The sequence below is a fragment of the Vitis riparia genome, chromosome 6 (assembly GCF_004353265.1).
Source record: "Vitis riparia cultivar Riparia Gloire de Montpellier isolate 1030 chromosome 6, EGFV_Vit.rip_1.0, whole genome shotgun sequence".
Lineage (NCBI taxonomy): Eukaryota > Viridiplantae > Streptophyta > Magnoliopsida > Vitales > Vitaceae > Vitis > Vitis riparia.
In genome coordinates, this window is record NC_048436.1 from 6,062,470 (window position 1) to 6,079,111 (window position 16,642).

Consider the following 16,642-nt stretch of genomic DNA (forward strand, 5'->3'; position numbering starts at 1 on the left):
TCAAGCTACAATTGCTTCAAAGATAGAAATGGATGGTTATCGATAAGAATTTGTTATGAGTGGGGAAAGTACAATGCTAAAATCAAAGCACTTTGATTATTATTTATGTATTTAGACATGTATTTATATCATTTATTTGTTTACAATTGAATGACGGTTTGTGTATGGGAACAATGCTCATATATTAAGGAAGTTAACTATTTGTCATAAACTACATTATCTTTTAGTCTACAATAGGAATGAGAGCAAATTGACTTAATCTACACAAAACAAATCATTTTGCTTGCCTAAAGCTTCAACAATTAGTTTTTTGTTATTATAAATTGTAACAAAAGTTTGGAGATATAAAGATTGAAAATGATGAAGGTGTAGAAATAACTGTCTTATATTTCTTAAATATTTCAATCAAGAAAGGAAAAGAAAAGAATGACCAATTGTTTTGACGGGTTAAAGAAGGATGGATTGTTTCAATGGGTTAAACACTTATATGATGGTGACGGGAAACCTAATCCATAAATTGGCACATGTTCATGAATTTGACACTGATGTTGAAAAGTTGTTTGAAGAAGTTTGGAGTGACAATCACAATAGAGAGATGAAGTTTTCACTTGAAAAGCTAATGCAACCACCAAGACCACCTCCTTGTGTTACACACTAAAGGTGTTGGGCAAAGTAGTGTTAATGGTGCTTTTGGTTTTGGTTATGCTACTTAAATATAACAATGGAGATAGTGATAATAATAACAATGATAAAGGGGATGTAGGATAATATGACTAAAGCCAATATTCATGGAGTCCATTCCTTGGTAAAACTAATAGCACATACACTACGGGATGAAAACCATAACTCTCTAAGAGTTGACTAACCATAAGATGAAGACGACAAAGGATAACAAAGACAAGAAGCCTCTTTTTACTAATCTTGAGTTCGTGAGTATAGGGACTTAACAAAATGAGTCATTTTAATAATACTAATGTTCATCCTTCTTTTGCCATGACTTGTTGGCGGTTTTCACCACATCATGGGATGGATTCAAGTTCAACTTATGATCACTATCATATATTTAACTATACTCCAATACAAAAGTTCTATGATGTTCCAAATTAGGTACAAAAGTGGATTTCAAATTAACACGAGTGTTGGAGTTTTTCATCCATGAAGAGATCGTGGGAAGGGATCAACAGACCTATGCTCGTAATTGCAATCATTATCATGTAAACTCCATATCATGCTACCAATATTATCTCAATCAGAATGGTCTTCTTTCATCTTCAAGAGTTACCAAATATAAAATTATAATGATAAATGTTGCTAGAAAAAAAAACTTATAAATTATATATATTTGTCATATATGAATTAGAAATAAATAAAATGCTAAAAAAGTTTGATAACTTTGTTTACCATCTTATAAAAAGTTATGTTAAAACAAAAATGTGAAAGATACTAATTCATTTCAACAATCCTAAAAAAGAAATTAATACGAAAATATTTTAAAATACTATAGCTTTAATAAAAATTATAAATAAGTATCATTAGTTTTCATTAATTGTTTTTACTAAAACATCCTTCATAAATTTTGTTTCTCACCATAAATAAAAGATAAATCAAAGATATCAAATATTTTTTATACTATACTTAATCAATTTATTCTTAATAAATTATTATTATTTTACTAAAGTAGGTCATGTTTTGGAATTTTGGGTCAAAATTGCCCATTTAACTACAAAAATTTACATTTAGGCTGCTTTTAAAACTTACATTTAATGTGATCCCCATCCTATCACGTGAGTGTCACATCATCCTCTCATAAAAATGAAACTTCAATTGATAATTAAAATTTTGATTTACAAATGATGTCCAATTATCAATTTAAAAATGAAATCTTAATCCGTAATTGACTTAACTTAAAAAAAATAAAATAAAGACATGACTCTTAAACGGTAAGAAAAAGACAAACTATAAATTTGATAAAAATGGTTAAATTTAATTTTTTATTTTCATAAAAATACTATTTCGCCCAAAACTCCTTTGATTTTTTCAACTTTGCCTTCTAAAAAGAAATCCATGTGTGGACTGTTTCCTAGTTTTCCTCCTTGCGCCCGCCACTGATAGTGGGTAGGTAAAACAATCTTTTTTTTAATTTATTTATTTATTTTTCCCTCAAGAAGCTTAACCAGGGGGAAACTTTGAGATGTCCTTTCAGAAAATGTTAAAAGGAATGCACTGATTAACTCTTTGAAAATGTTTTCACAAATTCCTAAGAATCGTACCATACCCCCTTTGTAAATCTTTCATTTCCTTGTCATTTCAATCACTTTTGCCATTAAATTATTTTATAAACTTACAATATTTTTAGTTCTTATCATAATAAACATTTTCTTGATTTTACCAAAATATTTTTCTTAAATTCTAAGTTTATATGAAATTATTTTATTTTATTTTATTTTTCAAAGTATATGAAATAAAAAAAGGGTTAAATTATAGACGGAAGAAGGCAGGTGCCAACTTCCAACTGAAAACTACCTACCACCATTTTCCCACCATTCCCTTGAGGGAGAGATTTGTAATAATAAAGGGTTCGTCAACAAACACCCTTCCTATTCTCTTTAACTCCGTCACGTTTTGTTTACCTTCTCCTCCCCCTCTCCCCTTCTTCAGCTAACCCCTTACGCCCTTCAATTCCATTCCTAGGGTTTCTTTTTCTCTTTCCTTCTTCTCCAAGAAACCCTACCTTCCGTCATCCGCCTTTCTTCCTTTCCAGGTTTTTTTCTCTTTCTCTTTCTCTTTCTCTTTCTTTTCCCCTGTTTGGTTGCCGAGAAAACTCAGGAAAGGACAATAAACAAGGGAACTTTCAAGTTTGGAACTTTTCTTGTTTTTTCATCTGGGTTTTCTCCGTACAACCGAAACGGTGTTTCTTTTTTTGGTGTTAGGTGGAGTGTTTGAGTTGTGATTGTGTTGATGATTGATTTGGGTTGTTGGGACTTGGGGTTTGTGTCTTGGAAGTTCCGAAAATATCGTTTTGTTTGAGTTCCAGAAAATGGGAAAAGTACCCTTGAAAAAAAACGATACGCAGCTGATTCGAGTTTTGGTATTTTCTGATTTGGTTAGAGCTTTAATTACTATTATATGTCTCATTCTTGCTTAGAATATGTACTCAACTGTTCTGGAGCATTGATGGATGCATTACATTGGAGTATAAAATGCGTAGTTGGGCTTCTGCAACAATGCAACTGAAACATACTCTGCCTTTTGTCTTGGAACTGTGCTTGATATGTATATTTATTCTCCTTATTGAGATGAACATACAATGCATTGGTGGCAATAAGAATTTTGAATTTTTGGTTTATCAGTTTATATACATATATAGTGATGCTATTATTTTCTGAAATCTTTTCATTGAGTTTGCCATTCTCAATGGCATTTGTGTTGGCTGTCTAGGACAAGTTTGGGAGGTTACTTCATTGGTACTTCTTTGCATTTTGATTTTTCCTCACTTGTGTTCATTGATTTGTTGGGGGTAATCAATGCATATGAGTTAATCAAATATGAAAGAAACCATACTTCTCTTGGAAATTACGATCGTTGACAATTAAAAAGGAAGTGGAGGACAAACCAAGTTGTCATGAATTCAAGAGGTGTAAGTTTTCAGTTAGATATCTTGTGGAGGACAAACTGAGTTGTAATGAATCCAAGAGGTGTAAGTTTTCAGTTAGATATCGTGTGGGGGACTTGGGCACCAATGAAGGCGAGTTTCTTTGCTTGGGAAGCATCTTGGGATTGAATTTTAATTCTTAACCAGCTCAAAAGGAGGGGTTAGACGCTCTCGAATAGGTGTTACTTGTGCAAAGGTGAAGAGGAAATGATATACCACTCGCTTCTACATTGTTCCAAAGCAAGAATGGTGTGACACCTTATTTTTTCTCTTTTTGGTTTGAAGTGGGTTATGCATTCTTTAGTTCTTGTGTTGACATGACTCTTTCGTGGGGAAAAACGGAAAAGAACATGGAGGGTGCTGCTCCCTTGTACTTGTGGATTCTTTGGAAGGAAAGGAACAAAAGGACTTTTAATGATGTTGAGCAGTTTGACCAAACAATCAAATCCGATTTTCTGTATACTTTTGTAAATTGGGTTTGTGTATATATAGTGGACCACACAATGTTTATATTAGATTTCGTAGATCGGTTGAGCTTAAAAGTGAGGAGAAGGGTTTTTTTGTTTCTTTGTGTGTACTGTGCTACACCTCCCTGTAGGCGCTTTTAATATATGTTTTCTCTTTTGCCTATCAAAATAATAATAATAATAAAATAAAAGATAGAAAAATAAAAAAATAAAAAAAGTAGGGTAACCACGCTTTATTATTCATAGAAGTCATAATTGCTTTGAGGGTCTTCTAAAATCATTATTTTTTTTTCAGTACATTGGATATTATTAGCTAAAGGAACATGCTATTTGTACTAACAAGTAATAATAGCATGATAGTCATAAAAAATGAGTTACTTTCATAAATTTGCTTCACAGTATTCAGATTGACTCTTAAGTTTAAAAAATATGATCAATGCATTCTTGTCAAATGAAAGGGAACTTTCTATGAGAGTACTATACTGACAATTCAACTTGCAAGCCAACACAAAAACATCAGGAAAAACAAACTTTAGTTAAAGCTCTGAGGAAAAATACAATGGACTATGATTGCATTCCTAATATTTTCTTACCTTTTTAAAAGAACCCTCTTGTAGAACTTCTGTTAATGAATTTATCACCTTTAAAATGTATAGTTGAGTTCAATATGTTAAGCTTATTTTATCATATTGGAATTGGGTGCTTTAATTCTTGAAAATGTTTGTAATTATCGTTTCTTGAGATAAGATGCACTGCTGCTAATCTTATGCTAATAACTGAGATCTTAGATAAGTGGCCACAGAGGACACTTACTTCTGTTGTGTATTTTTTCCAGTTTCCCTTGTATCTTCTGCCACGATGTCAAGTTTGGAAGAGCCGCTTGGTCTTGACAAGTTGGCGAGCCTGAGTACCATTGATCTCCAGAGGTTCTCCTCTAATGCTTGCAGGCCCAGAGCAGAGGATATGGGGATGGGAAGCTGCTGGATTGACGGGAGGACTTGTAACTCATCCAATAATTGCAAGTAAGGGTCTCTTCACAGATCTGTGTCTGTTGCTTTTTTGGGTTTTAGGGCATTGCTTTTTTTTTTCTTTTTTAATTTTGTTCTACTTCCTAAAGTGTCAATCCTACTTTATCTTACATCACTATGAATCCTTGTTTATTTGCAGTGAAGATTATGAAGGCTATACAAGAGACGCATTCCAATGGAAAAGACAAACAAGAGAAACATCACAAGGAGACTCCTTGAAACGAAGGACTTCAAGCCAGGGCAGGAGTTGCATGGTGTATGGAAGCAGTTGTGATTCATGGTACTCTTCAGATCACCAATATGGCTTCCAATGCAATAACAAAGGTGTAAGGGGCATGGCAAATAAGGTGATTCATTAATGGAATAGAGCTATATAAATATATATTGTTATTTGTCTTGAGTTGTAGGATTAGTATTTGGAACCTTGGTTTGGTGAATAAGATTCTTTGACACGTTATTTCTTAGAGCTGACCAATGGAAGGTTGGGTTTCATTTAGCCCATTGTTTAAGTTGCATTTAGCTCCAAGTTTCGTGTCATGATTTATTGGCTTGTTAATAATATAATTTTGCATTTTACAATCTTTGTGTTACTGGAGTTGTTTCATCTGATTATTTTATTTTATATTTTATTTTTGTACTTTGATAAGAGCAGTTTTTAGGAGGTATACCAAAGTTTGTGAAGATAGTGGAAGTTGGTCCAAGAGATGGATTGCAAAATGAGAAGAATATTGTACCTACAGCTGTAAAAGTGGAACTAATCCATAGGCTAGTTTCTTGTGGATTGCCTGTTGTTGAGGCTACAAGTTTTGTGTCGCCAAAATGGGTACCTCAGGTAATTCAGATGCCATTTCTTTTTTGTTCTTTAAGGCACCAGTTTTACTGATTATAAATTCAGTATTGTGAGTTTTTTGTTGACTTCTTAAATTTACATGCCTTTGCCTTGGATTTGTATTCCTAGGATGGGGAATTATTGTTGGAAGCCATGACTTTCAGTTAGTTTCAGTTTTCTTTCTTTCTATTTATCTGAAGGGTCTTTCATTCTTCTTTGTAATTGTGGATTTTCTATTTATATAGTATTGGAAAGTATGGTCTACTAATTTTTATTTTTCACCAATATAAATCGCATAAGATATTAACGGTGTAGATGGTTTTGGAGTTGGGCTCTGGAAGGCCATCAGGATGGGAGGGTATTAACAATAAAACCTCCTTTATTATGGGTAACGGTAAAAGAGTGAAATTTTGGAAAGATAAATGGTGTGGTGATACAACTCTAAGAGAGTCTTTCCCCTCTTTGTGCATCATAGCTTTGACAAAAGATGCATGAGTGGTGGTTGTTTGAGATCTAACAGATGAGGGAAGTCATTAGAATCCTTGCTTTTCAAGGCATTTGAATGATTGAGGGATGGAAAGCGGTGTTATCAAAGATAATTGCCTAGGTAGCCTAGGCCACTAGGTTGGGTGGGGCAAATAAAAGTCGCCTCTTGAAGACCTAAGCGAGGTAGCTTCAAAGAGGCGATGCCTAGGTGGTCGCCTTGGGATAAGGTTGAAGGCATAGAGGTGATCGCCTTTGACCATGAGTTATGATTAAACATACTTAGATTGTAATTTAATTCAATCTAAGATTAGATTAAAACAAAGTATATATTATCAATTATAGTGATAATGAAATGGAGAGCTATCAATTTAAGTCTGGATGGAAGTGATGACAATTTTAACTTCAATAATGACTATGATGTTGATGCCTAAAGCTTCTCTTGGATGTTTATTCTCTCTCTCTCTCTCTCTTTTTTTTTTTTTTTTTTTTTTAATTTTGATTTTTGGGTATTAGAAAATTAGAATATGCATTTGGACAAGATGAACTTCTCTAAATAATATGATGTTTCTTATGATGTGAGGTATAATATTTAACACTTTGAATAATTATTACTATTTTGTTAATTCTATAAAACACCATGAAGGATGAAAATTTAGTAGTGTTAATTGTTGAAGACAATGTTTACATTGGTTAAGTATCGAATAGGTATATGTATACTCTTTATTGTCTTAATATAGTTAAGTTATCGCCTTATTTTTTCGCCTTTTACCTTAGACTAAAAGGAGTCTTATTGCCTTGACATTGCTTTTTTGCTTTTAACAATATTGATGGAAGGGGTTTGAGGCCTTCCTCTTAAGGCTTCAAGGCAAGGCTGTGAGAAGGGGCTAGGAGTATAGGATGGAATGGATGGCTGCAAAAAAGGATAAATTTTCAGTCAAATCCTTCTACACTTTTTTGGGGCAGGAAAGATCATAAGCGTTCCCTAAAAGGGCCATTTGGAATTTGATGGCCTTGACAATAGGAAGGTTTTTTTATTTATTTTATTTTATATTTTTATTTTTTTATTGGGGAGCTTCTTGGAGAAAGGTTTGGACTTTTGATCAGCTGCAAAGGAAAGGATGGTCTTTAGTGAACCGGTGGTTTCTTTGTAAGGAAGATTAAGAGTTAGTTGATCACATTCTTGTGCACTGTGCTAAAGAAAGAGTTTTATTGAATTTTCTGTTTTCCGTGTTCAGGGTTGTGTGGGTGATGCCTCTTTTGTTTAGAGAATTTGAGACATTGTCCAACAGTTTTTGTATGAAACAAAATGTTTTGGCAAAACATTGGCAGCAGCTTATGAAGGATAAAAGATCTTCATAAGAAAAAAGAGGAAAAAAGACCAAAAAAAGAAAAGAATAAAAAAATGCCATCTCACTTGCATTGCTCCAAGTTGAAGTACCCAGTCAATAAACAGCTAATGCAGCAGATTAGCATTCCAAGATGGCCAGATGTTGCAGAGTTAGTATAAAAGTGCATAATTCCCCAATATCTTCTGTGTGGTGGTTCATTAAAAGAAAAATAGTACCATATGAATATGCAAATTAGCCCGTGGATAAAAAAGCACGGGGCAAAACAAACTAATAGTGTACAATCATAAGGGAAGTAGAAAATTACCCTTGAGAAATGAGTATGTCAGCTTGGAAAGCAGTAATACTGTGGAAACATCAATTATGTTGTGTACCCATGGTAAGATTTCATGCTGAACTACCCTATTAGGAATTTTCTTCCTTATGATCAAGGTGTAAGATCAGTTTTTCACATTGTCTGAAATGTTGAATGGAAAAGCAATTCTTGTTTTCCTGCACAAGAAATCATTTTCTAATTGACTATGCTTTATCATTGAAAAGTGAGGAAAGGGTGTATGCTGAATCAATGAACTATAATCGCTAGAGCACAGAACATAATATGTGATATTTAGATGTATTGGATGGTTGTAACAAGTCTGAGAATTTTCATGGGAAAGTTCTGGAGAAAAACTTTATGACTGTTCTATGGTGGTAAGCTCAAATTATACTGGAACTGAAATTAGAGGAACCACACGGTGTAAATACTAATCTCCTCTTTGATGGAAAAAGAGCCAGCAAAAACATATGGTTAGGGAAGCTTTATTGCCCACAGCACACTAATGTCCAAATAAAATTGGTTGTAGCTTGTGTTGAGATTTTTGGGTCTTGACATAATAATTAGTCCGTGCTTGTTATTCTTTTATGGTGATTCTAGTAGTTTGGTACTGGTCCCTTCCATTTTACTTGACATAATAATTAGTCTTGGTTATCATTCTTTTATGGTGATTCAACTAGTTTGGTGCTGGTCCTTCCATTTTACTGGTTATTATTATTATAGAGCGATTGCTCTAGTTTGGTACTTGTTCTTCCATTTTACTAGTTTTTATTTATTAATTATCAGTTATACAATAAGAGACATATCTCTGTCTCTATGCATTTGTTGTGCACATATGTGCATGGGTGTTGGGTTAAATTTGGTTCTCAAACTAACCTCATGATGATATTCTGAAAATTGAAGCTTCCGTTTTATGCTTATGTATTTTCTAGATGTTGGATTCTATTGGTGTCTTACAGACTCTTGAATTGAATGGTATACAATTTATTCCTTCTTTATCTTGTTACAGTTAGCAGATGCAAAGGATGTAATGGAAGCAGTTCGGAATTTGGAGGGTGCTAGATTACCTGTGCTGACACCTAATTTAAAAGTGAGTAATTGTTTCCAGAAAAAGGGGAAAAACCATGAGTTCAAAGCAATTCTGTCTTTATGTGAAGGGGAATTTCTCATATCAACTACTTGTAGGGATTTGAAGCAGCTATTGCAGCTGGTGCTAAGGAAGTTGCCATCTTTGCTTCAGCTTCTGAGTCCTTTTCAAAGTCAAACATCAATTGTAGTATTGAAGAGAGTCTCACTCGCTATCGTGCTGTTGCCCTTGCTGCTAAAAAACTCTCAATTCCTGTCCGTGGGTATGCCTAATCTTTATGCATATTGAAACTCTCACTCCCTTCCTCTCTCTTCAGATTACCTGAAAAAGCTCCATGTTTTGACTTCTATTGACTAAGTTATAGGTGACATTACATTTTAGATCTAGTCTGTTTTTTTCCCTCTTTTGTGATATAATGCAATTTTCTCAGAGGGATTTAATAGATTATCTAAAAGATGTACCATCTTGGTTTGAATAGAAAAAAAATGATAAACTTCAATATTTTGTGGAAGAAGTTTAATAAAAAATTGATTTGTTTGGTATCTGGCCTCCATCTAACGGAGCACTAGAATGCTGGTAGCTAGGCAGGGGTTATACATGTTTTCTCTCATGTTTCTCGTCTGGTCCTTAATTATCGCTCAAATTCCTGCCAATTTATAGAAGTCCATCAGTGTTCCTTACTAGTGTCATCTTTAAGAGATTGGTTCTTACTTACATGTTTACACCTAATACCAGCTTAATTTTATCTAGTAGATTATTGTGAGTGAGGATCTATCATGTTATTGTATGTTTTCATTTATTTTTTCACAACTGCTTGTGGGCATAGCACAGAATATCCTAAAAAGATGAATTAAATTAAAAAGCAAGTTAGAAAGCTTGCATATTACTAGTAATCTCTATAATCACAGGTAGTATTAAAGATTCATTATGTAATTGCATGTCCTGAAACTTATCCCAATAAAAGCTCAAAGATACAACGTTTGACTGTTTTGTATTATTATTAATTCAGTTTTCCACAAGATATTATTAAAAGGGGGCCATTGAGATATTGGCCGGCTTCACTTTTTTGTCATGACAAGTTGCATATGGGCCAACAATTAGACTTGTGGCAGCTCAACCTTGAGTGTCTTCACTTGAAAAATGCATCAGTGCCATTAGTTTGGGCCTTTTTGTACCCAATCAGTTTGACTGCAGCAATCTGCTAAGCTGACTTGTTACCAGGGTGAGTTTCAGGGCCACAATCTCACTAGTATAATGGCTATGATTTGCCTTAATAAGAAAGTAGAGGTGGCCTTAATAAAGGACAAGATGAGAGAAAGTTGTCTAAGATGGTTTGACAATATGCAATGCTGACCCCATGAGTTTACACCAATGAAGGAGTAATTTGATTCAATTTGAAGGTGTCAGAGCTAGCAGGACATGAGTATGGACAGAGGAAGAACCTGATTCTCAGTAATCCAGTTGAGGTTTGGCTCTGAGCAGAGGTGTATGGTGAAAAAGGAGAATTTATTCAGCCAACCCCAGGTAGTTGGGATTAAGGCCTTTGCTGATTGCAGCTCATACCATTTATGGCCCTTCAGTCAGACAGGTGGTACTAGGGTCCACTCAGTCAAAAAATGATCAGGGCCATTCTTTTGGGTACTTCTGTTCCCAATAAATCTCACTACAGGAATTTGCTAACTTGATTTTTGGTAGGGTGAGTGCTACAAGCACAAACTGAATCAATGACTCTGATGTGTATTTGTCATCTATAGGCAGCATCAATGGCCCACTTCTTCCCTTCATCCACTTATTCCCATACTTACCAAGGAAAAAACATAACTTGACTTAACAAAGCCTTAACATTGCTTCCTTGGAGCTGCATGTAAAATGAAGGAGCCTTTTCATGTTTCAAATTGCAGAGTGATATCCAAGTCAAGATAGGTTTGAAGTCAACAGCCAACATATGCATTTTGCCAGCAGATTGTTAAAGATTGGACAAGCCATACCTGTAGGACATTAAATGACACTGTTTTACTGTTTGTCTGGTTTGTGTGGTAGTCATTTGAAATCCAGCCTCTTTATACTGAGAAATATCTAATTAAAAATCCTATAATGACACTCAAACTCTATAGTCTCATTTAGAACTTTTATACTATGTTCAGTACTATGCTGTGAATGCTCTTATTTTTCTTATTTGGTTCCTGATATTTTTCTATTGTTTAATTTTAAGTTCCCCATGTCATGCAGTCAAGTATTGGAAAGACAATTCTGAAAATAGGGTGCAATTATTTGTCTTGACAATAGATCTCATATTGAAAAGAAGAAAGAAAGATAGTAGTTTGTGGTCTAATACAAACTATTTTCCCTTTTAGTATGGTATAGGATTAACAGAATATCTTCAATTTCTTCTCCCTGATCTTATATAAGCGATTTCTAGGAGATGGTTTGATGATGTACTGAACGCCATGTTTAAACTTTGTATTTGTTGAATAACTTCATTGTTGATGTTCTAAATCAATCATGGTTTTATTCCTTGTCATGCTTTGGAAATTCAGCACCTGGATTGGTTTATCATTGACAAGTGCCTTTGCTTGAAATTAGTTCATGTGTTCTAAATTGATTTATTTAATATACTTATCTCTGTTGCTCGGTTTTCTTCCTGATTTGGATTTCTTGCTTTTTTTGAAACCCTTACTCCATGTATTAACTCATGTTTGAATGCTTCCAATGAAAAGCAATAATATGTTTCTGTTTCTGTTACTGAATTGAAGTTGGCATTACATTTTGATAGGTATGTGTCATGTGTCATTGGGTGTCCGGTGGAAGGAGCTATTTCTCCCTCAAAAGTTGCATATGTGGCCAAAGAACTTTATGATATGGGTTGCTTTGAAATCTCCCTTGGTGATACAATTGGGGTTGCTACGCCTGGTAATGTCCTCAACTGCCTTTTATTTTCTTATTCATTTACGTTGTTTGTTTAGGATGTATGGAAAAATAATAACTTTTGTCTGCTTATGGAACTTCAATTTGAACTAACAATTTTTCTTTGCCCCAAAGGCCTGCTTTGTAAACTTCTTAAATAAGTACAACTCTTTGTTGCTTGTCTGTAATTATGATGATAACAATAGTTTATTTCCTCTTCATGCTTTTGTTTATGCAATACTATTCTTAGGTTCTGCAACTGTGTTGTCATTTCAGCCTATTTTATTGTCTTCAAATTGGCATGAGTATCCTTTTTTCTGTTCAAACTGAGGAAGCACCTTTGCTGGACATGACATGGGATAGATATAAGTATTTGATGTGCTTTAGTATGTTTCTTCTCAGACACATATTGAACAGGCATGTTGAAGAAAAGGAGAGCAATACATCCTTAATTATTTAACGACATTTGGTAGCTTGCATAATCTGTTAAAAGTATTTGATATGTTCTATGGATACTTCAAAATAAGTGAAATACAAATGCTAAAACAAGCTAAAGTTACATAGACAGCTCATTTTAGCTTAGTGTCTTTAAAGAGGGAAAAGTTAAAAAATTTGATGTTCTCAGTGTCCTAAAGTTTTGGAGGTTCGACAGATCTGACGCCTTGAAGTATATCCATCCTTGATGCTTGTATTGTAGTGTGTAACATAGTTTATGTTCCTCTCCGAATAGCTTAATGTATTTAATAGTTTGTGTCAATAATTAGTTAAATGCAGTAGAATTAAGAAAGAGAAACCATCATTTATAATCTTCATTTATTTATGTATCAGGCGCCATTGTTCCTATGCTTGAAGCTGTAATGGCTGTTGTTCCTGTTGAGAAGCTTGCTGTCCACTTCCATGACACTTATGGGCAGTCTCTTCCAAATATTTTACTATCGCTCCAGGTATGCAAACTTCTTGAAATTGTTAAAGAAAACAGGAAAAATCTTGTTAATGCCTGATTATCCTTTAACAAGGAATACGTTTTTAAGAATGACCTGTGATGTGGCCATGACTCATGCATGAAGTGGTTAAATCGGAACTGGATTGGCTTCGCCTAGTTTGCTTCAACTTTCTCAAAAATCAACCCGATTCTATGTTTTCCCGGAAAGAGTTCCTATGGAATCTGCCTTTCCTGTATAAGCACCAACAGAACACCTCCAGTGTATTTGGGACTGGACCACCCCTTTACCACTGGGGTGATAGCTAAACCCTGCAAAGTGGCTGTAACATGGCGTGTTTAATTTCCTACAACAAGTACAGCTGAAAAGGGTGATTGCAGAGTGCTTGTGCTGATTACTGTAATGCTTAAGTAGAATTTCAAACACCATATATGTAACCAAGAAATGTAATTGCAGATATATTAGGCCTTTCTTCATTTCATTGTCCTTTGGATTTTTTGGTCCACAGATGGGGATTAGCACCATAGATTCCTCTGTTGCTGGTCTTGGAGGATGCCCATATGCCAAGGGAGCTTCAGGGAACGTGGCCACCGAGGATGTTGTTTACATGCTTAATGGCCTTGGCGTGAAAACCAACGTCGATCTGGGAAAGCTCATGTTAGTTGGTGATTTCATCAGCAACCGTTTGGGCCGCCCTTCTGGTTCCAAGACAGCCATAGCGTTGAGCCGCGTGAATGTTGATGCCTCTAAGATTTAGGGACATTGAAGGCATATGATCTATTCTATGTACTTCCAAGCTTGGAAGAGGATGATATGATTGTCACATGTCGTTTCTAATCTGTATGTTGCATTATATATCTATGTATGTATACCTATATATAGGAATAAAACAAACAGAGAGCCATTGTTGGCGTAACCATTACTTTTGGAAGCAAAGATGCAATGGGTGTGTTGAGATATGTGTGTAAGTCTCAATCTGAAAATAGAAGCTGCCAATTGCAGTGAATAGAGAAAGTGTAGGATGTTGGAGTAGTTGTAAGGGGGGTAGGCCATGATTCCTGTAATGGGTTTTGTCCTAATAAAATAAGGTTGAGGACCAGGTGGGGTTCAAATTAATAAACAAGTATTCCACTGTTTCGGGGATCTGTCTCTCAAGAGATGATCAATTACAGTTACCGTGTAAATTCTGTTGTTTTAGCCCTATGTTCTGGTGGCATGGAATCTGAGAGTCTTTTCTGCTGGCATACAATCTAAGACTCTTGTGATTTAACATAATTTTTAAATCATAGAATAAAAATTTGTTTGGAAACTTGAAATGTTTTTAGCATATTTTAAATAAGTTTTAAGAATAATTTTTATGTCTAAGCTTTTATTTTTTATCATTCTAAATGTTTGTATTATTATTTTTTAAAACAATCATTAGAAAATAAATAAAAACAACTTAAAATAACTCAAAAAATGTTTTTTAAAAATATTATATTTTTTGTTCTTAAAAACAGAAAATAGAAAATAGTTTTTTATTATCAAATATGTTTTCCTTATTTTTTTATTTTAGAGAATAATATGAAAATAGAGAATATAAAATTGTACTAGAAAATAGTTGTCAAATAGGCTCTTAAGCCTTGTCTTGAGTTTTTATTTTGGTAAGCAATGATGAAAATATTGACATTGATGGATATATTGATGGTTTGATTTTAGGAAAATATAGATTAAAAAGAATATGGATATATGATTTTTTTTTAAATAAAAATTATGAAAATTGATTAAAAGATAAAAATTTAGATAAAACTTTAACAAATGATAGGGAGTGTTTGGTATGTCGGAATAGGGAATGAAAATAAATATTTTGTTTTCATTCCTATTTTCTTAGTGGATAGAAATGAATTTGATGATTCCATTTATAGCATTTGGATGAACTTAAGAATGCAAGATTGAAATGATTATTTGTTTCCATTCCAGTGTTTGATAATAATAGGAATGGAAATGAAAAAAAAATTTTACAATAATATCTTTCCATATAATTTAAAATATTTTTTTATTTTTAAAAAATAAATTTTGAGAGTTTTTTTGTTACTAAATAATAAGACTAAAAAATATATATATATATACTCAATAAATAAAAAATTAACCATAAAAAAAATCATATAACCCTAATGTACAAATATTCAATTATCATTTTTATTAAAAATTTGAATAATTTGTCATGCTTAAGTAGTTATAAAATTATATTTTACCAAAAAAAAAAGAAAAAAAAAATTATCGTAATATTTAAATTCTCAAAGCTAGCAAATGTTTTTTCTATTTCCAAAAGAGAAAATAAAAGAATTCAAATTTCATTCAAAACCCTAGAAATTAGAAATTGAAATTTTTTTTCTAAATGTTGTGGAAGGTTTGATTGATTCAGTTTGGGAGAATCACTTGTTGCATAGAAGTGGATAATGAGCATCGGGCTTGAAGAATGAGATAAGAGGGTAAAATAGTAAATTTATGTTATTTTATATTATTAAATGAGTTTAATGAATCAGAATACCACCTACTTTTGATGAATTCAAATCCAACTTATAAGTTGGATTTGATTTCTATCTGAATAATTTTTTATTCAATTTCTACCTTCTTAACATTTATCCAAACATAGGAGTAAGAGAGAAAATGAATGAGATGTCTATTCCTACTCCCTATTCCCGTGTACCAAATACCTCCGAACAGTAAATGATACTCATTAAATTTGTTTTTTTTTTTTAAATAATAATAATATTAGTGTGATATGGCAAATATTGAACAATAAGAGAATGTGCACTAATATTGGTATTATGAAATAAAGTCTACATATACGAGTATTTTGATTCCATCCTAAAGCCTACATGAATAGTATATTTGTGTTATATTTAAAATTCCATATAATATTTCTTAAGAAGGATAATTAAATATTGATGAAATATCATAACACTTCCATTTTTTAATTTTGAATATTTTAATAAAAATATTAAAAATATATGAATGGAACACAATCATTAAGGATAATATTGTAATATTATATTTTTAATCGAATACTAAATAAGTATATAGAATGAACCCTTTATTGTAGCTGGTTGCCACTTGCCCCCATCATTATTTTTATTATTACTATTTTTAATTATCACATGGCTAAATAATAAACATATAAGTAGACAAAAATAATAATAATAATAATAATAATAATGGTGATTGAACCAACCAAGAGAGTTACCTTACTTAGCCATTCAAATGGATGGAGTTAGTATTATTAGATCCAAGAGATTCAATAAACTCGATATACTTCATTCATTCGTCACTCGATAAGTTTTAAGTTTGTAAGGAAATTAATAATTATCTATTAGCTTAAACTTATAGGTAAATTGAAAATACATTATTAAAACTTTGTTGATAAAAGGTCACGAGAATGTTTATTTATTGAGTTTTACATTAAAATTAATAAATTTAATATATGTTGATCATAAAACCAATCTCATCCTATATTTTATTTTTAGGTATAGAGTTTAAATTTGAAGTTTGATCTAATCGATGGAGTTCAAATCTTATTATTTATTTATTTTTGAGAATTTTGGGTCAA

At 32.8% G+C, this 16,642-nt stretch overlaps 1 protein-coding gene across 2 annotated transcripts; it reads left to right on the top strand.

The window, feature by feature from the left end:
* The first annotated feature begins 2,577 nt into the window (after positions 1-2,577).
* Positions 2,578-14,224, top strand: LOC117916240 (hydroxymethylglutaryl-CoA lyase, mitochondrial-like). 2 transcript variants are annotated; one of them, XM_034832184.1, is made up of 9 exons: positions 2,578-2,761; positions 4,955-5,141; positions 5,287-5,494; positions 5,800-5,979; positions 9,131-9,211; positions 9,307-9,470; positions 11,982-12,118; positions 12,941-13,056; positions 13,562-14,224. In XM_034832184.1, the coding sequence occupies exons 2-9, from the start codon at positions 4,978-4,980 to the stop codon at positions 13,808-13,810; spliced, it is 1,299 nt and encodes a 432-aa protein (XP_034688075.1). In that variant the 5' UTR covers positions 2,578-2,761; positions 4,955-4,977; the 3' UTR covers positions 13,811-14,224. The 2 variants fall into 2 exon arrangements, with proteins under 2 accessions (XP_034688075.1, XP_034688076.1); XM_034832185.1 differs by lacking the exon at positions 2,578-2,761 and adding an exon at positions 2,812-3,088.
* The last annotated feature ends 2,418 nt before the right edge of the window (positions 14,225-16,642 follow it).

Excerpts from the sequence above, each read along its gene's own strand:
- LOC117916240 (XM_034832184.1), top strand. The coding sequence starts at position 4,978 with ATGTCAAGTTTGGAAGAGCCGCTTGGTCTTGACAAGTTGGCGAGCCTG. Across the intron at positions 5,980-9,130 it reads CGCCAAAATGGGTACCTCAG|TTAGCAGATGCAAAGGATGT; the intron begins GTAATTCAGATG and ends ATCTTGTTACAG. Across the intron at positions 9,471-11,981 it reads CTCTCAATTCCTGTCCGTGG|GTATGTGTCATGTGTCATTG; the intron begins GTATGCCTAATC and ends ACATTTTGATAG.